The sequence below is a fragment of the Lepidochelys kempii genome, chromosome 14 (assembly GCF_965140265.1).
Source record: "Lepidochelys kempii isolate rLepKem1 chromosome 14, rLepKem1.hap2, whole genome shotgun sequence".
Lineage (NCBI taxonomy): Eukaryota > Metazoa > Chordata > Testudines > Cheloniidae > Lepidochelys > Lepidochelys kempii.
The window spans coordinates 2050308-2077488 of NC_133269.1; the positions used below are offsets into that span (position 1 = coordinate 2050308).

At 46.4% G+C, this 27181-nt stretch overlaps 1 protein-coding gene across 7 annotated transcripts in view; it reads right to left on the reverse strand.

The window, feature by feature from the left end:
* The window catches only part of TBC1D16 (TBC1 domain family member 16), a 48048-nt gene that overhangs the window by 18227 nt on the left and 2640 nt on the right, over positions 1 to 27181 (reverse strand). For 5 of the 7 annotated variants that reach the window (XM_073310200.1, XM_073310198.1, XM_073310201.1 and 2 more), the window contains exons 2-3: positions 16672 to 16911; positions 13987 to 14617 (exon numbers count right to left, since the gene is read on the reverse strand). In XM_073310200.1, coding sequence (XP_073166301.1) covers positions 13987 to 14617; positions 16672 to 16849 — 809 coding nt within the window. In that variant the 5' untranslated portion in view covers positions 16850 to 16911. Of the gene's footprint in view, positions 1 to 13986; positions 14618 to 16671; positions 16912 to 27181 lie in introns of those variants that run through there. The other 2 variants (XM_073310202.1, XM_073310203.1) reach the window with 2 other exon arrangements.

The window sequence follows — 27181 nt, forward strand, 5'->3', positions numbered from 1 at the left end:
AACAGGAGCAAAGATGCTCGGCAGGTGACTGCAGCAGCTGCACCAGCACAGAGCGGACAAGGTACGAGGGGGAAGGACTTTTTGCCCCACAGGCCTAGAGAATTCTTCAGCACAGTGTCCAGCTGCTCAGGGCCCTGACCAGGACAGGATCTGTGGGCACACTGAGAAGGCATCACTGACTGGAGACCTCATTTGTTATGTTTTCTCTGTAGCCAGAATGATGAAGAAAAAAAAGTAACAAATGCATACACCTCTGGGGGCAGTGCCTCCCTTGAGAGGGCATATTTCCTGATACCCACTTACAAGGGGACCCACCAAGCCTAGTTTCATGCACGCAGACTTTGGAAAATGGTTTCCACGTCCATGCTTGAAACTTTGCCTAGTGAAGTGGTAAATTATAGACAAGCCTTTTAACCCAATACCTAGTAGAGAAAGTGAGTCAGACTATGCTTTCCCACAAGCGAAGAGGCGAGCTGGGTCAACAATACATTTGGACTAAAGGAGAGCCTGGGTTTAGATCAACCCTCCCCCCCTCCAACCATGCCCAGCCCCAAAGAAAAACATCACTACTCTGGGAATTAAGTGAATCTGAAGCTGTGACCCCTTGGCTCTTAAAAAGGCCAATACATCTGAACAGGCTTTGAGGGAGCTCTGAATGGGTTCCACTGTGAAATCATGGTGTGCAAACCAAGGCAAGTGGCAGGTATAAAGCCAACCCCCTGCCATGCCACTTTATGCAACGTTTTCTAATCCGCTTCTCTAACAACGTAGGCGCCCATTCGGCATGCAGTGGGGACAGATTAGTCATCAGAAATGAAACAGACCTGACTTCATACTTTTGCTTGTTGGGAACAGTGGTCAGAGGAAGGACTCCAGAACTCTGATGGGCACACTGTTCTGGAAACGCTAAAACAGCTGTCACAAAACTCTCTCACTGAAACAGAGCCACAAGATGGTGTTTCCACAATATTTTAAAATTCATTCAGACTCGGTTGGCAGGGAGTAGTAACTAGGTTAAAACCTGCACTAAGGTCACCCTTAGGCTCATAAGATCTGGAACAGATGCAAAAAGCTTTGTATAATCTTAACACGCTTATGCAGATTCAGTTCACACTGATCTCTGCAAATGGTTAAAATAAATAATTACTTTCTTTACTGTGATTTCTTAAGTTTATGTCAAAATAAACATACATAGACACACAAGGACAAACATGTGAGCAAGTGGGGACACAGCAGACTGTCAGTCTCTCACTTACTAGGTAAATCCACATTGTCTTTGGTAGAGAGATTTCATAAGATGTCACAGCAAAGTGCTCAAGTGCCAACGTGGATTTTCTGAAACCTTGTTCCATGAGCTTTCCATTGATCTGTTTGCTTTCAAAACATAAATTTCCCCACAGTGAACTGCGCTAAATGCTATTTAGTAGCTAATTAACGTTCTGTGCTGGAAACCTCCTGTAATTGCACTTCTTTCACCTTTTTAGCCTTTGTTCTCGAGGGAGCTGAAGCTGTCCTATGGCATTTGTTCTGCTCAGTCCTAGCTTACAAGCGTAAGTTCTTTCCTGACCAGCGAGACTGCCAATCACAGCTGCAGAGGTCATCGCAGACCAAGTTGGAGCACCATACTACTGACAAACAGGCTTTGCTTAGCTCAGCGTAAAGGGAAAATAAATTAAGAAAAATAATTTTACCCACTGAAACTCAATTTTACCCGTTGAAACAATACTTTTAAAAGCTGTGTTATTATTAAACACGGTCAGAGCATGAGCTGTTTGTATTTTGACTGCACTGGCATCGGCTCCTCACTAAACAGGGAGAGAAACAGAGAATGATGCCTTGCAACTAGCACTTGTGTAAGTGGCGATCGCTTCATCTGCACAGAGCACAGGAGAAGGCAGCAGCTTTTACAGTCTCGCTTCCCTTTCCTCTGCCCACGAGACACTAAGGCTATGTCTACACTGGCAACTGAGCAACAAAACTTTTGTCATTCAGAGGTGCTTACGCCCCCCGAAAGACAAAACTTTTTTCGTGGCAAGTGTCAGTGTGAACAGTGCGTTGTCTGCAGGAGCGCTCTCCTGTCGACAACAGAAACGCTGCTCACTGGGGGTGGAAGTATTTTGTTGGCAAAAGTGCCGACAAACAGCAGCTACATTGCCCGACTTTTAGCGACATGGCCGTGTAGTATAGACAAAGCCTAGCAGTAAGATCATGGATGGGCTTTTGCCTTAGCGCTGAATGCCATGAACACAAGCATGACAAAGCGTGTCAGTACAGTGCACCAAGAAGGAATAAAGGAAACCTGACTGTGCCACTCTGCCTTTCGATCAGCACAATATGTTTGTTCTGGAGGAGCAAAGATCAAACAATTTGGTTTGGTCTAACTGCCCATTTCTCTCCAGTAGCTTTTCCTCTCTGAACACACAGAATGCCCAGAGCTCGGAAGAACACACACTGCAGCCAGTGCGTCATCACCCAGAATCTTTTTATGTAAAAGCAAATCTGCAAGGCTGAGAAAGCAGCTCCCTCCACACAGTACAGGGGTGCTCCTTTCCTGCCCAAGCTCAATATAAATAGTTGAGCAAGAGGGCTAACTACACTGGAGACTTTGTTGCCTACTAATTCCTACCATGATGAAACAGTAGTGACCTGGAGGGAAAGAGTGGTTTTGGCTGGCAATAAGGGCATTATGAGACCAGCCAGGGATATCTTCAAGAGGGCTCCTAGCTACTATACAATAAAAGGAAGGAAAACAAAAATTGACAATTCTTGAGTTAATGGTTTTGAATTTAAATAGGAAGGAAAAACCATCAGGAGTTTGTAGTGGATCCAATCAAATTGCAGAATTTAATATACACATACACACTCTTAAACACAGGTAATCTTTTCCAAAGATCAGACTGATAAACAGGTGACGTCTGCTTAGGTAAAACCAAAGCAAAGACTTTCTCCGTAGTGGGTAATAGCGGCAGGGCTAACAGTTTGATGCTTAGGAATAAAAACACACAGTACCTGAAAAACCAAACATAACAAATCATTTATGCCATTCAGTGATGCAAACTTTACCTTTGTTTTCAAGGAAAGCATTTCAAAAGCTGAATGACAGATTTTGACAACATTTCATACAGAGAAGGAGCACCTCAGGCCAGGACTTTAACTCATTAATAATTTAATCAAAATGTAACACTTAAAGTTCCTGAGATGGAAAAGGTGATTTCTCAGCAAAGCCCAAAGAAGAATATTTACCTTTCAGCCTACTGCAGCCTGGGAAAGGGGAGTGTTCTTAGCAATGTGTTTTTTTGTTTTTGTTTTTAAATCAATGGATTATTCTGGCGTTGTTTTTTTTCGCAGTTCCATCCAGGTTAAAATAAAATTGTCAACTAATTATGCTAATTACAAACAAGACTTCAAAACCCCAGTCCCTTGAAAGCTCTGAAGATTATCTTTGTTCTTATATTCTTGGCTCCAAGCAATGAAATGGGAATTCAGAAGGACTTTCTACTGACAGACCAACTCTCCAGGCTCTGTGATGCTGCTGACTCAAAGTTAGCACAGCCAGCATCACCCGGAGAGAATCTTACTGCCATCACAAAACAGTGATGGAGACTTCCCAGGGGGAAAAGTTTCTCTGAGGTGGCAGAAGAGAGAGGGGAAAGAGGACAGCTGACTAAAAGGTTGTTTTGGGAGGGCTATTGTAAGTGCTTAATATTGTTATTATTACAAGGACTGAGCCAAGGTGATAGCTAGGTAGATTTCTTTGCATACCATTGCAGCTGTACGTTTAGAAAGGACCCTTGTTGTTCTGACTGAGGTAAAGCAATCCTCCCTCAGAAGACAGAGTATCTGCAAGACCAGTTTATCTCCAGTCTGGATTAGGATCTCTGGGTGTTACCATAACACAACTAACAAACAATCATAATATCACCAATTACCTGGAAAAACTCATTTTATTGTAAGGCCTCTAACAACAAGCTGGTACAGCTGTGCTGTCCTCTAATCCCACTTAGCAGGCTTGGCTTCTCAAAACGCACCCTTGTGGGATCCAATGGCACCACATGGTTTCCCCTCCTATGGGCAACTGTGAGCATGGCCCCATTGGATCCCTCAAGGGGATACAATTTTGCTCCTTTTGCTGTCAAGCTTGGATCTGCTTCATCAAGGGGTAGTCTACACACTGTTTTTGTACTGCTATATCGTTTTAGAAACAGATACAGCTGAAGTGGTGCAGTTCCCTAGTGTGGATGAAGTTATAGCAAGTGCTTATAACTTATTCTCATTATGGGAATGTGTTTCTAAGCCAGTATAGTTATAGCAGCACAAAAGCTGTATGTAGACAAGCCCGAAGTTTCATTAGCTGCATCCGATGAAGTGAGCTGTAGCTCACGGAAGCTTATGCTCAAATAAATTTGTTAGTCTCCAAGGTGCCACAAGTCCTCCTTTTCTATTAGCTAAAGTGAGATACCACCTATGACTCCTCCAGACTAGCTGTTTGTTGAAGAAAGCACCCAGAGAGTGAATGGCTTGGAGTCCAGAAGACCTGCACATCTCCCTGAGACTGGTCAGATGTTTACAGGAAACCACCATCTCTTTTGCCCCCGGGGAAAGGTTATTTTGCCAGAAGGCAAAGCAGGAAAAGCAAAGCTCCTTAAGTGGTTCTCACTTCCTAGGATATGCCAAACATGTGGGAAAGGCACCTGTCACTCAGATACATGGGGCTTTAGAACACAAATACTGGGACTCAACATTTCAGTTGTACGATGGAAGTGAATAATTTGGTCATTTGTTCATAACACAGTGAAGCCAAGGTGGCCATTTCTACTCAGGACCGGAATAGCAGCAGGTGCCGCACATCAGACGCGAGGGGTAAGAACTGCACTTTAAGATCAGTACACTGTACTCATTCAAAATGCACCATGGTACCTAACTGCATATTTAACACTTCTAAAAGTCAAGACCTTTAGATGTGTCATGTGTGTCCTCCCACTGTGCCTTACGGGAGAGAAAGGAAGCAAATGTTTTTCCCTTGTCCTTGATCTGAAGGCAGCCAGACGCTCCAGATCTCTCAGTCCTGGTTTCTCGGAAGGGGAAAGGTCAGAGGCCACGTCCCCCAAGACTAGGCACTTTATGCAAGGTTTTCTTTGCTCCACCACAATATGGCGTGTGCAGGTGATGTTCCTGATGGAGAGGCAGGGCCATCTCTCTGCATTAGTTTGAAGGTGGATGTGAGCAGCAGTAATGGTTACACAGAGAGTGAGACATGCTGGACAACTCTGATGTTCCTCCAGCTGCTGAGAACAAAGGTAAGCAGCAGACGGGCCATGCTGGAAGGTAGCTAAAACTTGGAGCCTAATTTTGACAGGCGCCTGCTTGGCCACACTCTAGTGGCACACATCATTTTCTTGCCTCTCAAGTGATCATATTGGTTACGTTTCCATGTATGAGAGAAGCAGGCGTGGGAGGAGCTAAGCAGATCCTCGTCCTCTGGGGCACATCTCAGGCAGAAGCCAGCTCACCTTGCTTTGGCTGCCCATTGCTGTGCTGGGAAAAGTCTGCCATCTGCTGGTCACACAAAGACCTCTGCTTGCTGACTTCTACAGCTAGCCTACAGGGGCAGTATTTGTTTTTTAAAAGGGCCATTAAAAATGAAGTGCTAGTTTTCATTATTTTAGGGACAGGCTGGGACTTGCTGCCAAACTCTGGGCAGGCAGGCATTATAGTGCAGGGCAACAGAATGACATGCCCCCCCTGCACCACAGAGAACTCGCCAGCATGCTCGCCAACACGCAATGTGCATTCAACTCTCTGGGACTGGCGATGGACCCTTTGAATTCCCTCCACCCATCAGGGCTAATCGCCAAGGCCAAAGGAACGTTAGAGCCAAGGGTTGGGGCAGAGTCTGGTTGGTTTCCAGAGATGCCCTTGGCGAGTCAAGTGTCTCCTTGGGAACTGCCTCTCAGCAGAGCATCTGGGACAAAGATGGCAGGGGGAAAACACAACAGGGGCTGAAAACCTGGTCACCGCACAATCTGCTCTTTCAAAGCAAGTGCGTTAATTGTAAAGAGACAAAGTTAATTTTAAAAGCAAGAGTTAGAGCTATTTTAAAAAGAGCTGCTGACATCTCCGGAAAAGCTTTGGAAGGCATGCCAGGCAGTCCGCTGGCATCTCCTCAGGATTCTGTTCTTGCCCCGATGCTTTATTAAGGCGTTCGGCATTTGCAGAGGACCTGTATTTCTTAGGAGCTCATCTGCTCTTGCTGCATATTCCCTAACTAAAGTCCCAAGCTAAGAGTCCCTCCCCCTCTCTCAATGATGCTCAGTTAGAAGTTGTCAATCTATTCTCTTCCATAGAAATCCAGCAGCAAATCCAAGTGAAGAAAGGCCTGCCCAAATTAATCCTCCTGCTGTTTAAATATTTATACAGGGCAAGATGGAGCGTTCTAGCCTTTCACTCTCTTGGTTTTGTCCCACCTTCTTTGCCTGGAGCACCACCACCTGACTACAAAGCACACTAATGGCTTCAGGCAGTGTGACCTAGTGGCTAGAACACTGGACTGGGACTTGGGAGACCTGGGTTATACTTCCAGCTCTGCCGTTCACCTTCTGGGTGACTGGACGCAAGTCACGTTGCAACCTCGTGCCTCAGTTTCCCCATCTGTAAAACGGGGATAATGAGATTGACCTTTTAAAAGGGTTCTGAGATCTACGGAGGAAATGTGCTGTAAGAGCTGGTATTATTATTAGACAAACTCTTCCAAGCACTTGACTCTGTTCGACACCTCTCCAAGCTGTTCCTTACGCCTAGGCCACAACCCTGATGCCCCCAGATCAAAGGGAAGGAAAAACAAAAAGGCTGTAATGTCAGTGGAGCAAGAGCTTCTGGATATTTCTGCAGAGGTTCTGAGTGGGGACGGAGCTACTTGTCTTCAGACGGAGGTTTTACTTGTAAACTACAGTAAGTTCCAGGGTGACATGCTGGGGAATGAGAAGAGCCCAAAGCAAGGGAAGCTTGGGAGCCAACGGCCCTTCCCCACAGGCTCATCCCCACGGCTTACATCATTAGAAAGGAAGACGGCATGACACAAGATGCTGCAATAGGTTGCAGGAGGGTTTGAATATAGAGATCAGTTCCCACAATTGTAAGAAAGAATTTAATCACTTCTGCTGTAGCAGTGATGCTGGGGCTCTCATCCAGGAAGATGAATCCCAGCCCCCTGCAGACTTCAGAGACTCTGCCAATTCTCATTCATTTCAGCTCATTTGTCCTGTAATTTTTGCCTTTGCTTTATTCTGCAGAGGCCTGAACAGCAACAAGCCTCTCAGGTGAGCTGCCAAAACAACATGATGCAACACTGTGCACTCTGTTACCACTAGCTCCAGCAGCTGTCCTCGGTCACTCGACAGCTCCCCCTGCTCACCAATAACGTACTGAGGGTTAACAACAGGATGTGCAACAAATCTGTAAAAATTGCATCAAGCAGGACTCCAGAGGAGCCTTTTCCTTGTGTTGTGTGTTCCCCCGAGACTGTCTGAGAGAAGAGTTTTGTTTCCTCTCTGAAATGATGTCTGTTTAGGACCACCAAGAACTAAGCTACAGCACAGTTCTACTTTGAAAAGTGGCTGTGTAAAAATGGCAGCTTCTTACAGATGTACTCTGAGGTGTGTGTATCAGAGTCAGATCCACTGCTTTCAGTGGCTAACATATAATACTAGATATTTTTGCCAGCCCTGCACAGCAAACACAGCTACGAAAGTGTGAGCTGGAGTATATTCTGGCTCATGCATCAGCAAAATTGGTAACTGAGTTCTAACAGCACAGCTAAATGTTGCCTTTAATTCCACCTGTGTTATCCACTGGAGACAATTCCATGATATGTCCACTCCATCTTGAAGTCAGTGGGAGAACTGAGGCCAACAACTGTCCCCAGAAGCAGTTTCAAGTTCCTTTGCAAACTCCAGTGACTGCAGCTCATCACATTTTCTAGTAATGCTGCCATCCATTACAAGGGGAAACTGCCGTTAACTGGGAGTTATTGTGGCAAGGCACAGAAAATCCTAGTTATAATACACAGCACAAAATCCTGTAACAACTCAACAGTCCAGATCTGGCCTAACCGTCAGTTAAAGCAACATTGAGAACTTTGGCTAAAAGATATTGTATAGAAGAGTCAAATGCTACTCACCCCCCAGGATGAAGGGAGGTACAATAAACCCATCTTTATTGCCAGGGAAATGGAGGCTAAGTAACTTGTCCATGGCCACACAATAAGTCGGGGCAGAGCTCAGATCAGAATCTGACTCAGTTCCCTTTGAAATATGAGACAACATTCCCTGACATCTAACCCAAGAATAACGGTGGAGTGGCAGGAGATGAGGAACAGGGGAAAAAAGGAAGAAGAGAACTAGTTAAAAACAATTATGTCCAATTCTGCCACCACCAAATGAAATCCCTTAAAGAGCTACCATTATTTTTGGCAGCTCATGAACTGAACATCTCCCTGTAGGCATGTGACTATGGAGAGCACTGGCAGTCTGAGCAGAAAGCAGCTCCCCAAATTCACAAGAGCACCCCACACAGGAGCAGGTGCCAGGCTCCACCAAAAGGGAGCTGAGAACGTGTACAGAAATGATCCCACTCTCCCCTTCACTATTAGCCTTCGGAATTTTGCAACTCAGGTGAAAGCATCAACCACTACATGGGATTCCTGACAGCGCTGCAAACTGATAAGCAAACAGTTTATTTAACACTGGGCACTTTTCCTAATTTACAATCATTTAAAAAAATTAGTTTGCTGTTTAAGGGTTCACACTGAAGCTAAAATGCCTCTAACCTATTCCTTTCCCTCCCTCCCCCCCATTCTGCACACACCAGCACGTTACTGTAGGGTCTTCCTTAGCATGAGGCTGTGTGTTATCACAGGGATGCTCCAGGCTGCATGCTTTAAGGTTGCTGCATTTGAAAGATGCACCGTATTCCTTATGTGAAACGTGTTCTGCCCAGCCTCTGCAATAACTTGGAGATTCCGTCTCTTCTGTTAAATCTTCATTTCAATGAAACCTACTGAAGCTATACTTGCACAGAATGCATCCAGCACCTGGAACAGTCTGTGCATGTTATATATACTGAGACTTCCCCACTCCCACCCTTTCTGGTTTTCATAGATTTTAAGGCCCAAATGGATCACTGTGACCTCCCAGTCCAATTCCCTGTACAACACAGGCCAGAGAACCTCACCCAGTAATTCCTGCACAGGCCGCAGACTTTTACCCAATAATTCTGGCATCAAGCTGATCACTTCTGGATGAACAAGTGTTTCTCCTAGTTCATAGGAGTTCTAAGGAGTTTGGGGGCACCTGCTGCTTATTCCTAACACCTCACCTAAACAATATCACATTCCTCTCAGTCACTGGCTGCTGTGGGGGGGACTGTGATTGGACAGAACCTGTTAAATGTATCCCTTTGGCTTTGTGAAGTGATCTCAGGGAAGGCACAGAATCTTTATGAAAACAACCCAAAACCAAGGGAAGAAAAAAAAAATAAGGGGAGACATTTATTCCTCTTCAGAAAAGAATGAGTCTGCCAGCAACGGAAATTTTATCTGCGCTCTCATTCTGACTCAGATAGGGAACAGCAAGCAGAGGAAATTCAGAAACAAGGAGCCCATTTTCATGCATGTGACTCTAGGAATAAAAACAGGGAGTGAATGCAGGAAGCACACAGGAGAATGCTGCCTAACAAGATTTTAGAAAAGTTTCCCATGGAAAATTTCAGTTAGTTAGCAGTTTTCAGGGAGCGTGCTTTACAATGCCCTGTAAGACAGTGCCATGGTGAGAAGCAAGGTGCCATACAAACTCATCGATTAGACAGAAGCCTGTCAACCCCAAACAATGAAATATCCATGTTTTATTGATCTGCTGCAAGTCACCTGCCAGTGCCACTTGCACCAAAGGTTTCTTAAATCAGTGCCAGATAAGGAAACATGCCTGTTTCAAAAGTGTCTTCAAAAGGTCGCCACTGCTTTTTTGAACCAACGGCAGAAGTACTTTGGATTAGCCACCAGATGGCTCACGCGAGCTAGATTAACTGACACGCCTGTAAGGAAATGCTGTAGCAATTCAGAGGTAAAACAAAGTTAAAATAAATCGTGTTCCTTCCTTATCACTATCTCTGCCTCAGATTACTAATGCTGAACGAATTTTAAAACTGACTTTTCACTGTTCATTTTTTAAATTTCAGTTGGGATGTGAAATTTTAACTGTTCGTGGGCTAGAGCCCTAGCAAAATGCTGCTCTGTTTAGAAAATACAGTCTTGTGGCTAAGGCACTGGATTGGGGTTTCTGAGATGTGGGCTCAGAGTTTGAGTGCAACACAATCTCACTGTACTTCTGTCCCCATCTGTAAAACGGGGATCATTCATTCCCACCTCAATCTGTGGGATTAAATCAATAGTTTTGGAAGACATACTATAGTGATAAGTGTTACAGAAGAGCATATACATTAAACAGATAAAATTGGAGAAATATTTTTTGTTTTTAAAACTTTCCACTGAAACTAAGAAGTATTAATGGATGTATTTTCATTGCACTTAGGTTTTGTGATAACCGGCTTTTAAGAGGCCTAAATTTTAGGCCAAATTCAACCCAAGATTTGGCCTGGGCACCTTACAACATGAAGTTTCTTTGCAACAGTCAGGAGCAGACATGTCATCACCCAGTGACTACAAGCATTGAAAATAAATGCAAATTCCCCAAGGGTTTATTTAGATATTGTCCTGACAGAAAACCGCTTTCTAAAAAAGAAACTGGAATGTCCTCTTAGTAGCGTTACTTCTTTCAAAGGAGCAGAGCCCGTTCCTAGATGGCTCCAGCTGACAGCTGTAGGCTTTGTTTAAAGTCTAAGACTAACTGAGGTGTTTCCATTTTCTAAAAACCATCAAGACTACAGAACTTTAAAGCATCACCACCCTCTGTGGAAGAAAATGCAATAAAGCATGTAAAATCCTACACATTGCAGCACTGTGCTAGTGTGAGAGAACTTGAACATGAAAATAACTAGAAACCTCCTGATAACAAGTGCAGCCAACTAATCTATTTTCATCATTCAAGCTGAGGGAAGGACGTGGAGTAAACATACAGAATGAAGTTAGATTATTAAAAATGGCGATATTTAATAATCCAAAGTGTTGTGTGTGTTATTAATAGGGAAGTGTTTTTCAAAATCTGTTTAACAGCCTCCCTTTAATCCCAAATACCATATGTAGCATAAGAAATCCAACAATGTGCTAACTGTCAAAAGGGGCAAGGGCCAGTGTAGGATACCATGTTAAGATGCACAAGTTTTCAGACTAACATTGTTCTTCCACGTGACCTGAAGAACCATGCTAAATCTGCTCTGGGCATGTTATGTGCCTACATGCAGTACAACCCTGTGGCCACATGAAGGTGCCCTCACCAGCAGGATGGATCACACACATGCCAGACAGCTGTAGGCTGCTGCACTATTCTGGAGCTTTTATTTAATCACATTCCATTGATCTCCTCTACAGCTCCATCCCGGACAACCTTGGAGACCTGCAGTTACTTACGGTACAGACCAACTGCTCAGAGCACTGGACCTTTATGCAGTGGCTCGGAGAGTGCAGCTCGACTTACAATTGATGTGGCACTTCCTTTATAAGCCCTGGCTGTTTTCAGGGTTTCAGATCATCCCATAAAGGAAAGTGGCAAAATCTGTCCAACCTACAAGGTTTCATAAATTCTGGGCATTTTTGAGACACAAAGGATGACTTGAATCCAGTTTCCAGGGCAGTTTTAAATCACAGCAGTATCCTTACATTAGCCTAGTGGTGCCTAGGGACTGCGGCACATACAGCCCCACCACTGGTGAAGGATGGGAGCAACTCCAGAGAATACAGGCCAGACAGATATGAAATATTGTCCAGTGCTAGTGCAATGTGCAGGAAGGATGCAGGTGCATCCAGGTCATTAACTCATTGCCAAGGTGTTGTTCTCATCCCCAAACAGAGCCGACTGCAGGCACCCCCGAGGAGGATTGGATCCCATCTAGATCAAAATTTCTCAAATGCAGCCACCATGACTGGTTTCATGACTGCATGCGGCCACCAGGGGCTTTTCGTCCACCCAGGACAGCCTCCTGGGTGGTGATGGGGTGGGGGAAGGACATCAGACCCTCCCCCTCCCTCCTTGTTGCTCCTGGATGCACTACCTCTGGAGAGAGGTGGGGCACAACGCTGCAGGAGCAAGGCGAGTTCTTGACCCATGTTGGGGGAGGGACTTTAGGTGGCAGGCTCCAGCAGCGGGACTTCAGGAACTTGCCCGTTCCAACCACAGGGCAGCGGGTACTGACAACCCCCGCCCCCGGCTCTGGCCACGTGACCCTGGCCTCCGGCTGCAAGGCTTCAGCCTCTGGCCCCTGGTTCCAACTCCAGGCTCCAGCCGCGCAGTGGCAGGTGCTGGCCATGGGCGCTGACCTCCAGTCTCAGCCACATGGCAGTGGGCTCCAAACACGGAGCTTTGGGCGCTAACCCCTGGCTCTGGCCGCAGGTGCTGCGGGCTTCAGTAGGCCTCTGGCCTCCAGTTCCAGGCGCTGGCCCCAGGCTCCAGCCATGTGACTCTAGCCCCTGGTGCTGATCCCCTGCAGGTCTGGTCCTGGGCTCCGGCCACTCAGTGGTGGGAACTGGCCTGGGGTGCTGACCCCTCACCCTAGCCACACAGCAGTGAGCGCTGTCTCCAGCCACACAGTGGCAGGTGCTGACTCCTGGCTCCAGCCATGCACTCTTGGGCTCTGGTACCCAGGTCCGGACTCTGGCCATGCGGTGGCAGGCACCAGCCCTGGGCACTGACCCTTCTCTCCAGCTGCATTGCAGCAGGCTCTGATCCCTGGCTCCAGTCATGCAGTTCCTGTCCCCAGCTCCAGGTTCTGGCCACAGGCACTCAGCGCAGTCCTGGCCGCATGGCAGCAGACACTAGGCCCCGACTGTGGCCATGCAACAGCTGGACTCATCACCCACCCCCATCACCCAGGCCCCCGTTGCCTCCCCCGGTCCCGCATCCATCCCACCATGGCCCGGGCCCCCGTTGCCTCCCCCGGTCCCGCATCCATCCCACCATGGCCCGGGCCCCCGTTGCCTCCCCCTTTGTCCCCCCATCCAGGGCTTAATGGGTCCTGGGGCTTGTTGCGAAAAGTGATATTAACAAACATGCCATTATCACTTTTCACAGCAGACTTCTAGCCATCTGTGAAAAGCGATACTTGTATGTTGGTTAACAACATTTTTCATAGCCTCCCAGGTAAGCTACTCAGTGTGCTGTGATATTAACAAAGATACAAATATCACTTTTGACAGCAAGCCCCAGGACCTGCGAAGCCCTGGACGGCGGGGCTGAAGGACGGGGCAGCATTATTTCTGTTCCTGAGGCTGCCAAAAAACCCTATAAACAGACACTACAATGATTTGGACCTGAGTTTGCGTATAGTTCATTGTTTTGCCTAAAGTTAATGAAGTATTTTAGGAAAGCGTCAGTGCAGCCACCAGTGAGAGTTGGTGGCCGCACTCTGAGGCCACCAAAAAATTTGCCGTGACAACCTCTTACCATAGTGAGACACATGCTAAAAGTGCCCACGACAGACAAGCAGGTTCACATTCCAGGGGACTCAGCGTCAGCATGAGTTTATGGGCACAGAAGGGTGGAAGAGTCTGAAGGGTTCCAGTCAGCAGAACGGTGAATAGCTAACTCAGGGAATTTTCCCAAAGGCTTTTCAAATTAGATTTCAAGCAAGGGAATGAAACAATGAGAAGGGGAATTAAAGCAAACCCAATGAAAGAGCAACTAAACTGAGCTCAGTGCAGCTTTTAAGTACATTCGCTTCCTTATGTTCTTAAGCCTTCAGCCTCCTTTCACCTCCACTCCACTCCACCCCACCCCACCCCACCCCACCCACCAGGAAGCTGTAAAAATGTGACAAACTCACCTGCTTTCATTATCCAGAAACACAGAGCTGCTGCCTTCCCCAAGGGCTTCACTGATGGGAGAGAGGCAGAACGGGGAGGAGAAGGCATCAGAATCAGAGTCAAAAGTACTATCCCTGCTCACATCATCAGCAGACAGCTCCAAGGAGCCCTCGTCCTCCCCCTGCTCTAGCCTGCACTCCAGCCCTTCCTCTGTCCCCTCCACTGACAACTCCGATCTGTTCTGCTCCTCCTGAGAGCTGATTGTCGATAAGATTCCTGAGTCACTGTGGGCAGGCTGTGTGGAATTGTGGGTACCGTCAGTTGCCAGGCAACACTGAGACAGCTTCTCCCCTTCTTCAGAAGGGGAGCCAAGGAGAGCCACATCTCTGACAAGCTGAGATACAGCCAAGATCTCGTCGTCTTTCGGGATTACTGCTCGTTTCTGATCAGTTGGGGAAGCCTGCTGGACGGTGCCAAACCCCTGAGTGTGGCGGCCACGCTTGCGGGGAGCTTTACGGACCGGGGAGCTCTCAGGGGTCATATAGCGCAGGGCTTCTTCATCCTGCCTCTGAATACGAGAGTTTGGGACCCAGGCAAGGATAAGCGTAGTACCAAGTAGCTCATCTTTCTCCATGTACAAGCATAAATAGCCTTCAAGAGAGCACAGGACCAACAAGTTAGGACTTAAACTGTATTCTCAGGACATTTATCAGCCATATTTAGCCCCTGCCCCCCTCCATTGCCAATACAGCTGGGCTAAAGGAATCCAGTCATTTGGCAGATTTTCTCCTCCACAAACAGACTGTGAAATTCTCAAATATTCATTATTTGCAAATAATCCCTTTGAATCTGCATATGGTTTATGAATAAGTAGATAAGAACGGGTATACTGGGTCAGATCAAAGGTCCATCTAGGCCAGTATCCTGTCTTCAGACAGTGGCCAATGCCAGGTGCCCCAGAGGGAATGAACAGAACAGGCAATCACCAAGTGATCCATCCCCTGTCACTTGATGGACCTATCCTCCATGAGCTTATCTAGTTCTTTTTTGAAGCCTGTTATAGTCTTGGCCTTTGCAACACCCTCTGGCAAAGAGTTCCAGAGGCTGACTGCACTGTGTGAAAAAAATACTTCCTTTTGTTTGTTTTAAACCTGCTGCCTATTAATTTCATTGGGTGACCCCTAGTTCTTGTGCTATGAGAAGGAGTAAATAACACTTCCTTATTTACTTTCTCCACACCAGTCATGACTGTATAGACCTCAATCATAACCCCCTTAGCTGTCTGTTTTCCTAGCTGAACAGTCTCAGTCTCATTACTCTCGCCTCGTGCGGAAACTGTTCCATACCCCTCATCATTTTTGTTGCCCTTTTCTGAACCTTTTCCAATTCCAGAATATCCTTTTTGAGATGGGGCGACCATATCTGCACATAGTATTCAAGATGTGGACGTACTATGGATTTATATAGAGGCAATAAGATATTTTCTGTCTTATTATCTATCCCTTTCTTAATGATCCCTAACATTCTGTTTGCTTTTTAAACTGTCGCTGCAAAAACACTGAGTGGATGTTTTCAGAGAATTATCCACAATGACTCCAAGATCTCTTTCTTGAGTGGTAACAGCTAATTTAGACCCCATCATTTTGTCTGTATAGTTGTGATTATGTTTTCCAATATGCATTACTTTGCATTTATCAACATTGAATTTCATCTGCCAAATACCTACTGGGCTGGGTAGCTACAGAAATCACATGCCATCATTTCAGTCCCCTGATTGGACGAGTTATGCAACTAATCAAGAGTGAATTTTGAATTACAGACTTTTATGTCAGATTTGCATCTTTGTTTATTTATCCCCATTCTACGTGGGCACTAAACACTGGTTACTCCTGAGTATTTGGTCTAGAAGGTTCCTGGAAAGCCAACCCAAAATAATCACACACACACACTAGTCTAATGCAAACCAATATTTGCAAAATAATTATTTTGCAATATTAAGCCAGTAGCGGGTATCCATTTACAAGGATACACAGGGTCCCACTAGCAGACAAGAATGGGGAGAAAGCAGCATTTGTCTTGAAGAAAAGCCCTGTATCGACTCCAGTGAAGCCAATATCAGGGTTTTCCTTGTCCTCGGATGCCTGCAGTGGCTGCTTGTTCCATCAGGGTGGTGTGATGGCACTTGACATCCCGGAGTGCAGCTGAGGGAGGGATGGACCAAGTGTTACACATTAAATGACAACTCTGACCCTCTCTAGAGATCTCAAAGCACTTTACAGACATTAACGATAACGCTCATTACCCAACTTCCCCGGTAACCAAGGCAAGTACCATTTGCCCTTGTTTATAGCTGGGGACACTGAAGCCCCGAGAGGTGACGTGATCAGTGCATTGTCACACAGGGAGGCAGTGGCAGAGCCAGGAATCCCACTGCTCCATCCCCTGCTCAAACCACCAAAGGGCTCCTTGGACAACAACAGATACATTGATGAGAAGAAGTTGCGGCTCAGCTCAGCGGATGCCTTTCCTCAGTCCCTCTGGAATGCTGCCTGTATTGGGTGGCAGAAGCTCTAACCTCCCACACCCCACGATAACACCCCTGAAGTGCTCAGACTCAGATGCATGCCAACCCCATGCAGACATGGACACGCAGACGCTCCCAGAGACAGAAAGAAGAGTGAGCAGCAAGTGCAGCACCGCATCACCTGGGTGATGCTCCCCGACACCTGGCAGCACCTCAGCAGGGTGGACGCATACATTGTTCTTGGAGTAGATAATCTCCCCATCCAGTACGGAGGACGAACCACCGCCACCACCGGGATTTAAGGTCAGGAGGTCAGAGGCTTTTGAAGAGGCACGTCGGAGGAGTCGCCCCAGAGACATCGCCAGGGGAATGTTTCCATTATCCGTCAACTTCAATCAGGAGCCAAATTCAGACAAAAGATCTGCCAAGAGGGAAGAAACAGTGTGAGGAGAAATGCAACATGACAGCTGCAAGACAGGAGCAAGAACTTCCTGCTGCGGCCCACCACCAACCGAGGACAACACTGCTACCCCTCACAGAGAGGCAAGGTTCCCATCAACTGCTACCTCATCCCCACGACTCATCCATGAATCTCAGGTCTTTTTAGGGGATGGGAAGAGGGGAGAAAACATTCAACACACAGCAGGCAAATGGATTCTGGAACAGAATATGGAATGCCATCGCTGGGCCACATGGGGAGTGTCTCAGCCGTCAATAGGTAATTTAAGCTAGCTGTGGAATATGATCTCCCTGTAACCACCGAGTAAGCTTTGTACTGAAAATGAGATACGTTCTTGTGCGGGGCTGTTAATGAGAAGCCAGATCCCGAATCCAGATGGGATGTTCAGGCCATACATAATTAAACAGCTAGGCCAGGTAGAGCGCTTGATATGCTGAACACGGAGCGGAGCAGGCACAAAGCAATCCCACTAACAACCCGAAACACAAAGGCAAGGCAGAAATCGCTCTCCACGAGGCAGAGCTCCAGCTTCTGTTCCACCTGAAGTACAGGGGAAAGCAGCTACCTCCGTGAAGTTCTCTCTGGGACAAAGCTGTTCCTTTCTGTTGACTCCTCTTTATTCCCTAATGGACAGACCAACCTGACCCAGCACACACCAGCGATTTCCATGGGCCCAGGTGCAGCACCTGGAGAGATCAGCTAGTGCATTTCACGTGCCAGCAGAACAAGCAGAGGATGTAGCCAGGAACAGAGAGAAAAACACGTTACAGGTCAGCGAGAACCCTGCCTCCACCTCACTTACAGAGACACTCTGTACACTAGAAACACCACTGGGGCCTGAAGGGTTCACAGCTCCTCATACCGAACAGCCCTAGCCCTTCTGAACACCAGCTTCACTGTTAATGCCTTAAAAAGCACTTGACCTGAAAAGAAGGCATAGAAGCTGGCCTGTCTGCAATGATTTAACCTACCATGCCTGCTGGAGACACCAGTCCAGATCCCACCTGGGCCAGCAGGAGCTGGGAGAACTGCCAAGATAAAACTGGGGTTTTAGTGGCCACGCAGGAGACTGCTGTTCAATTCCCAGTCTGGGTAGACAAGGCAGCAGAGCAGTGGGATGCTACACTGGCATCACCAGCAATGCTGGTTTATTGACAGAAGTGAACAAAAGGGAGCAGCTTGCTCTCTGCACTGGAAACACAGAGGCAAAAGAAAAACGAGCATTTCTCAAATGGGAGGGTAAACAGGGACGGAAATACAGTTTTCCAGTTTCTACGAGCTCGTCACAAGAGACAGTAAACAAGGCTCCGAAGAGTGGCGGACAGTGCCTTTTCCACAGGAAAAGCCATAAGCCTCAACTGCAAGTTTCCTGGCTTGAGTCTGCTTGAATCATCACCTCAGCTAAGACAGTTTGTGCTCATCAGTGGGACTTGACCAAGATGGATCGACCCTGCTCTGTGCTGAGCCCACTTGGCTCTGAAGGTGATCGGTTTGCAAGCCGTTCTTTACTTTTTTGCCTCCTTGTAGGCTCCCTCCTGATCCTAGTGCTGCACACACCTTCAGAAACACATGTCAGGCACAAAGAGACAACACAGCCTGGGGCTCCAAGTACTGATTCTTCTCCAGGCTGTCTTAGAACACAGTACTGTAGGCTCAGACTCTATATAGGTGGGAGAGCCTTTTGCAACAATCATCAACAAAGAATAGTCCCTCCGCAGCCCAGAAGAGAAAGCAGAGGGATGTCTGGAGCAATTTCCCCTACTGTCTCTGTAACAAGTTACAAAATAACAATTCAACAAAAGACACTGAGGGAATTCACAGCAATGGTGATTGGCGACACTGAGCTACCTGCCTGTTTATCACAGGACCTGAAGCTCCAACACCTCCGGAATGGAGACACTTAACCTGTATCACATCAATGTAAGAGTCTGCACAGCTTGTATCCTGACTTGGGGTGGATAGGCTTCCCCTCGCTGCGTACACTATACAGAGAATGGACTTTAACTGCATCAGTCATCTCACCAAAACCTTAAATACCATCTTAAAGATTCAGAACCTATTTGAGCAATATATGAGATCAAGGCAGAAGCAGCTATGAGTCAGTGAAAGCATCTGAGAAATACAGGGAGAAGACTCCCACTGGAGGCAACCGACACAGAGAGGCTACTTCTCCACGCGCAGAGCAGCAGGTCCCATCTAGCACCACTGCAGCTCTCAAGGGGGCCCCCAGGAACATCAGAAGAGGCGCAGGCCTTCTGTCAATGAAAAGCAGCAGCGGCTGCATTTAGTTAGCTTCCATCTAGCTCAGAAAGAATAAAGCATCAACCAAAGATCAAAAGTTGCTCCCTGGGAAGTGAAAAGGATCTAAAACAGAAAGAGTTGCTTTGATCCTAGGCTGCGGCTATCGCTCCAGCTCTGTCTGCACACAGGAGTCTGCTGGGAGTGGAAGGCTCAAGAACATGAAGCACTGGCTCCGAAGGAAATCTGGGCTGGTGCACTGGGCACGCATTGCCGAAGTGCTGCGTTTCAGATACAGCGAGTGGATGGTTCAGGGGACTGGGAAGGAGAGAGATTATTTCACTTCCAGGTTGCTGGCTCGATTCTAGCCCATGCTGGCAGCGATCAAGCGTTATCCACCGACTGTTCCGTGGCCTACACCAAATGACGTTGGGGAGTCTCAGTCTCATTCCCAGCAGACAGGTGCTGCCATCACCAAAATTAACAAGCAGCACAATAGTTAGCAGCCTCAGCAAAGAGGCCTAGGACTGAATGCACCATGGAGATTGACCTCTCTTCCCCTTAGGAGGGTCTGCCCACAATGGTGGGGTAGTACAGTACTACTGCTCCTTGCCTTGCACAATCCAGGGGATGCAAAGATGAATTCCATCTCCAGGGCTGGAAAGTCAACATTAGAGTTGTACCTTTTTTTTTTTTTTGTTTAAAGGGGTACGTTTCAGATTAAGCTTGTGTTTTTTGTGACTGCGGGGATTATTCCAACGCAGCAGCAGCAGCTAACACTCGAACAGGAACCAGATCACCCACCCTGCCCTCTGGAAGCTGGAGAACTGAGTTAGCTGATAAGCCCTCACTGCCTGCCAATTTTTATTATGTACACACAGAAAAGATTTGTTTGCTCCACTCAGTAACTATTGTCAGACCCCTTTGCTGCAGCTGCTGGGGCCATTCATGCAGCCATTGGTTCCTTTCTTAGCCAATGCCAGGGCTCCCCAGCTAGCAGAGAGCCCCAGAGAAACATCATGCAGCCAGCAGTCACACAGTTGCTAACCCCCTGAAGCCTACTTCTGTTGTCCTCTTCACTGGAAGCCAAGCACAGTTGCAGCCAGCAGTGTCTCAGATAGCTCTGACAGCCAGCCGCCTTGTTTAGAAAGGCCCTTCCCCTTTCACAAACTTAAACAACAAGATCCTGTTGAGGGTTGGCAGATCACACCCTCAACTTGGCAGATATTCCTGGACCAATCTCTGCTGGCTCCACTTGCACAAGCTTTCAGTTCTCTGATAAAGAAGAGAAGTGCAGGGTTTCTGCCTGGCCCTGGCAGGGGGTTCAGCATGTATTTTTGGGTTTGCGCAGTATCATACAGCAATAACAACTGTGCTTTACAGACACACAAGGCAACAAAGCTCCCTATCACAGAACTTAGTCTAGATAGACAAATTCAGATCAAACTCGGGAGCAGGGAGGCTGCAGCTTGAAAGCCAAGTTGCTTAGCAGTTGTGTGCGCAGCAATGGATCTTGTTGGATCCAAGGGGTGATTGTTAATCAAAGAAAACAATACTTAAAAGTAATATGAGCCAAACAACAGGGTTTGGAAACGAGACTAGGCTGTCCTGTGGATAAACGGAATAAACCAGCACTAGAGTCGCACTTGAATCAGATTATCTACCTATCAATCTATTTATAAATTAATTTTGCATTTTCCTGATCAAGGCAATCTCTTCCAATTGACTTGAATTTGACTTTAATACTATGTCAGCACAACACCTTATTCCACAGGAGCGATCCCAACCAGGGCTACTCTCAAATGCCCAGGGAGAGGGGAGTGTTACTTTGTGTTGGACAAAGGCAACACTGAGCAGGCAGAGTGACCCAGTCCCACCACAAATGGGAACCTGGGAACCCTGACTACCACCGTATTCCCAGCCCATGTGTATAACCTTCAGCAAGTCACTGTCATTCTCTGACCTTTGGGGTCCCCATGTGTCAAACGTGGATAATCCTAACAGTGACCCCTCCTTTGTGCTTTGAGATCTGTGTTTGAAAAAAGCAGATTACTAGCAACTTGCTTGAGCTATTTAAAATTAGACTAGCCAAAGCTATGGAAAGCTATACCGTAGAGAACCATCTGAACTAGTCCTGGATTGTGGGGAGAACTAGGGTCCCTCCCCGCAAAATCTTTAATTTCTATCTATTGGCAGCAGCAGCGTGCCAAGTACACAGTTAAGGAGAAGGGCAGGAGCTGTTATTAGCATCATTGTGAAATCCTGGGCTCACTGATGTCAAGAGCAAAGCTCCAGATGATATCAGTGTGACCAAGACTTCGCCCGAAGTGAGAAAGCATCTCAGCCCAGAAGAACGAGGGGGAAAGAGGTTCGGCACCCTACTTGGACAGGCCCAGCATCCCAGGTCTGAGAGTCAGCTGCAAGAGAAGGGAGAAGCTATCACCAGAGCCCATTCTTCACTCCCTGGCTCCAGTATTCACCTACCTTGGCACAAATGGCAAACATTAAAATACCCCACTCCTTCTGCATCAGAGCCAAATCTTCCGATAGTAGCACAGTAGCTGAATCACCATTTGTAATGCATGCTCCTCTCCACACATGCACACACCCTCCGCCCCCAGGCTGGGCGTCATTTCATGTACTGAACTCTGCAGCGCTCGTACAATGTGCTGTTAATGTTTGATGGCTTCTTTTTTTTTAAGTGCCTGCCAGCCATATCCTTATAACTGCTCCAGTACCGCTCTTCTGTCCTAACCATTAACATCTAAAAAATTCCAGCAGTGTGTTCTGACCACTGGACGAATAAGCCAATTTCAAAGCTCTTCCCCTAATGCTACACACATCAGACCAGAGGACAGAAGCCAAACAGTAGTTGTTTGCAAGTCATATTCTTATCACGTAAGAGGCTGAGAGAAGACAGGGACAGGGCTAGCAAGATCCTACTCCCCTAGTGAATAGGGAAGGCTATATTTTTCCCCAGGCTGGCTCTCAAACGTTACACAGTTCACACAGTGAGATGTTGAATGAATGGAATCAAAGATCTTTGTCAAACCCGCCAGAGGTCAAAATCAGCCCTGGATTAAGCCCTCTGGTTTCAAAGGAGTTCCCCAAAATCACATTAGATCTGAATCTGACCCTAAACTAATGACTAGGACAATCTTCCTCACAGCCCATATTGAAACACAGTAAGGGAACCTCATCCTAGCTACAGAAATTCACCATCAGTAGAGTAACCAACTAGCAGCGCATTCTTCAGGCACTCAAACATTAATGCCGTTTGGGAGAGGATCGCATACACAGATGGACTCTTCTCATTATCAGTCTTAATCACTGTATGTATAGATTTCAGAGTAACAGCCGTGTTAGTCTGTATTCGCAAAAAGAAAAGGAGTACTTGTGGCACCTTAGAGACTAACCAATTTATTTGAGCATGAGCTTTCGTGAGCTACAGCTCACTTCATCGGATGCATACTGTGGAAACTGCAGAAGACATTATATACACAGAGACCATGAAACAATACCTCCTCCCACCCCACTCTCCTGCTGATAATAGCTTATCTAAAGTGATCATCAAGTTGGGCCATTTCCAGCACAAATCCAGGTTTTCTCACCCTCCGCCCCCCCCCACACAAACTCACTCTCCTGCTGGTAATAGCCCATCCAAAGTGACCACTCTCTTTAAAATATGTATAGAGCAGCCCAACAGCTCAGGGCAAAACCAATTAATCACATGACCCAAACGCTAAGAGGTCTACCAAAATTACTTCACTGAGGTGGGGGAGGGATCTTACACAGGGGCTGACAGATCTGCATTCACTCACTTTTGATAAGTGAAGAGAGAAACTCAGAAGCCACCTTTCTGTCCACCTTCAGTCGGTCTTGACCAAACAGACTTGCCACTTCCTCTCAACTTCCTGCAGCTGAACATCTCAAAGACACAAGTGCCTTCCTTAGCAAGATGAGCATCTTGAGACAACATTTTCCTCCCTGATTCAGGCCTCCCACTTGTCCTCCTTCCTCCCACCGTCTGTAACCTTGGCTTCATGTTTCTTCCACACCTACAAAATACTCAGCACTTATGCTCAAAGCATTCCTCAAACATTAATCTACACAATCCCCCTTGGATGGAGGCAAGCTTCACCCCCATTTTACAGATGAGGAAACAGAGACAGAGAGGTTAACTCATGAACTCAAGGCCACAAGGAAGTAGTAGAAGCAGCATTAAAACTCAGGAGCTCCTGATTGCTAGTCCCAGGTTCAGACCACAATGCCTTGTATGGTTACATACTAGTCTCCGTGTTCCCTCTGTACACCGTGGACTTGATTCTACCCAAGCGGAAATTCTCATCCATGCCTCCATCTTGCCCTGCCTGAGATATTGCAATTCATTTTTTTTTTTTAAACCACTCTCTCCAAATTCAGACTCCAGTATTCAAAGAACACTCCTACGTGTACTGAATGATGTTTACACAACTCCACTGGCTGTTCTCTCCTTTCAGGAGACTGGTCAAAACTGTCACCCTCCACAGACTGCTCTAGTCTTACTTCTCTCACATCAGTCTTCTCTCTTCACACAATCTCAGCCCAGTGGGTGCAAGAGCCTTCTCCTCTGCTGCATCTGCCTCTCTGGATCTGGCCATCTCATCAACTCTCCACTTTCAACTGTCATCTCTTATCCCTGTCCCCCTCCCACACCCTGCCTACCTCTCTTAATTTCTCTCTTCCTTGGCTATTACTTTTTCATTGTATAACTATTCTAGGTAGATCTAGAGAGTACCTGGGAATGCAGTCTGTAAGAAAGACACTATAAAGCATAATACTGTAGGAATGAGCTAGGTTTAGTCCTTACAAACATTTTCTTCCTGAAGGAAAATTTTCCCCAAGTAGAGCATAAATGCTTAGTCAAAAGCCACAACTTGGATAAACTTCACTGATTCACATCAATGACATTTGAAACAATGTGGGTTTAACACAACAGTTAGCTCTCTCTTACACAATTTTTTAACCTACTTATTTGTTTGTGCTAGCAGCTAGATCTTGCCCTGACACTCAAGGAGGCATGGCCCCTGCCCTGAGATGCTCATAATCTGAGGAAAGACACACAGGTAGATGGAGAATAGGGGAAGGGGAGTTAGTTTACGGAGTGCCAAAACTATGACAAGCAGTATATCCACACACAGTCCCTACCCCAAGAAGCTTGCAAACCATACGGATTTTTCATGATACTAGACTAAAGCACTTATATTAATTTGTATATTTATTCCTTAAAACAGTCTTCGTATCTTAGTTGATGATAAAATTGCAGCAACTGACTGTGCTGAGATCGCTGCCTATCATGCCGACCAGTACCGTCTCATACTCCCTCATCTGTATCCATCTGTTATCTCATCTTAGATTGTAAGCTATTTGGTGCAGGAACCATTTTTTGTTGTGTGTTTGTACAGTGCCTATCACAACAGAGACCTGGTCCACAACCAGGGCTCCTAAGCACTACGGTAATACAAAGATTAATAAAGTCAAGTCACAAGTACTGTGACTATTCAGAGGAAAACAATATTGTTCAAGTTAACTTAAAAGAAAATTTCAGTGATTGGCAGTGGTTAGTTACTACTTGAAACTGCCATGGGAGAGGGTCTAAGAACTATTCCCAGTTCAGCTTCTGCTAAGAATGCAGGGACAGCACATTCTACTCCTGGGGGAACTCTGCATCACTGCATGTGCACAGAATTCATGTCCCCCACAAATTTCTTTGCTTCCCTGCAGAAAAATGACTTCTGAAAGGGAAGCCATGAGAACAGTCATGTGCCCCTGCCTGGCAGCACAGACAGGTCGGTTTGGATGCCTGGAGCAGCTGGTAGAAACATAAATCACTGACTGAGGGAGGGCAGTCATGTTTGTGAGAGAAAGCAACACATTCCCTCTCGCTCACCTTGGTGGTACGTTCAGCATGGAGGGGCAGGGCTTCGGGGTGTTTCTAAGGAGGTAGGAGTGGCGCAGGCTCTGTCTCCTCAGGCAGAACAGAATATACTCCTGGGGGAATTCTGCGCTACTGCACAGCGCAGAATTTTGCAGAAATTAACGTGCGCACAGAATTTCCTTTCCGCCACAGAAATAGGCTGCACTGCTGCTCGTCGCCACTAGGGGCCACTGGACCTGGCAGAGCCCAGCTCCCACACAGAAGACACTGCTGCGGGGAGGGAGGGAACTAGAGGGATCCTGGCAGCTGCAGTTCCCAGCACACTCCAAGAAAGTAGACGGAAACGCCATGCAAGCCTGGGACCCAGCATCCGGCTGTTTCTCCCTCTTCCTCCCTGGGCTCTGGGAAGGAGGGGGGCTGGTGTCTGACCCCCTGGCTGGACAGGGGGGAGGAGGAAGGGGCAGAGAAACAGGAACTGGGTTGTCAGAGATTTCTTCAACTCTCTACTACTGGAGGAATTTGTGCATGTGTCTGTATTGTTACAAAAAGAAAAGGAGTACTTGTGGCACCTTAGAGCTATTACCAGCAGGAGAGTGAGTTTGTGTGTGTATGGGGGTGGGGGCGTGAGAAAACCTGGATTTGTGCTGGAAATGGCCCACCTTGATTATCATACACATTTTAAAGAGAGTGGTCACTTTGGATGGGCTATTACCAGCAGGAGAGTGAGTTGGGGGGGGGGGGCAGAGGGTGAGAAAACCTGGATTTGTGCTGGGAATGGCCCAACTTGATGATCACTTTAGATAAGCTATTACCAGCAGGAGAGTGGGGTGGGAGGAAGTATTGTTTCATGGTCTCTGTGTATATAATGTCTTCTGCAGTTTCCACGGTATGCATCTGATGAAGTGAGCTGTAGCTCACGAAAGCTCATGCTCAAATAAATTGGTTAGTCTCTAAGGTGCCACAAATACTCCTTTTCTTTTTGCGAATACAGACTAACACGGCTGTTACTCTGAAACCTGTATTGTTACAGACGTACTAGCTGACAGGTATTTTGAAATAAATTATCAAAATAATTGAAACTGGCATGATTATGTAGTGTTATTTTGACAAACAAAATATTGTGTACAGAATTTTTATTTTTTTGGTGCAGAATGCCCCCAGAAGTAACATTCACACCTTTTGAGGGCAGCACAAAGGACAGGAAGGCATCTTGCTTAATTATCCTGAGACCCTCTGGCTGACTCCAGAATCGTGTTGCTGAATTCACAGTGGAGTGCATCAGCTAGCCAGTGGGAGGACAACAAATGTGAAGTGTAGGGGACAGAATGGGGAGGGGAAGGAGAAAGAACAGGAAAAAAATGGACACATATTCAAGGTCCCAGGTGGAACACAGTGCTCACTTCTTGTCCCCTCCCATCCCCACTAAGAACAAATGGGGGTAGGAGAACATGTAATTAATATGCATTTTAACATCTGGCTTCTGAGCCCAGGGACTAAATGTACATTAAAAGGATCTCGAAATGCTGACACTACGTTACAGTTACAAGATTAATGTTTTATAGGCTCCGGAGCCTATAAAACATTCATTATTCATCACATACAAATTACAAAAATAATAATAATACCCTCCTTCAGCACTGATGGCATTGCTACATTAAAAAAAAACAAGTGGGCAGAAAAAACTACTAGTTTGTTAGCTACAATGTTACATTTACAGATTGCTGTGAAAGGTTTGATGCTGTCGTGTCATTATAGCGTAGTCATAATAAAGACAAGTTTTAAAAAGAATGCGTGTGAGAAATTCATACACACAGAAATAACTACCAATTAATTAACAGAATTGTATCCTCAGAAAAATTGGCTTTCCAGGCACTGGCACCTGTTACATATTGCCAGCTAATTTGGAAGCACAGAATCTCCCATTTAACCACTCAGAGATGGGACAGAGTCGCAAATTCATTCCAACCCAAAGTTTTTCTGTTTTCAAATAGAACTGTTTTAATTATTAGCTCATTTTCTGAGCTTGTAAAAAACGGAATTTTACAAATTGCTTGGTACCACTCTGAGATAGCGCGT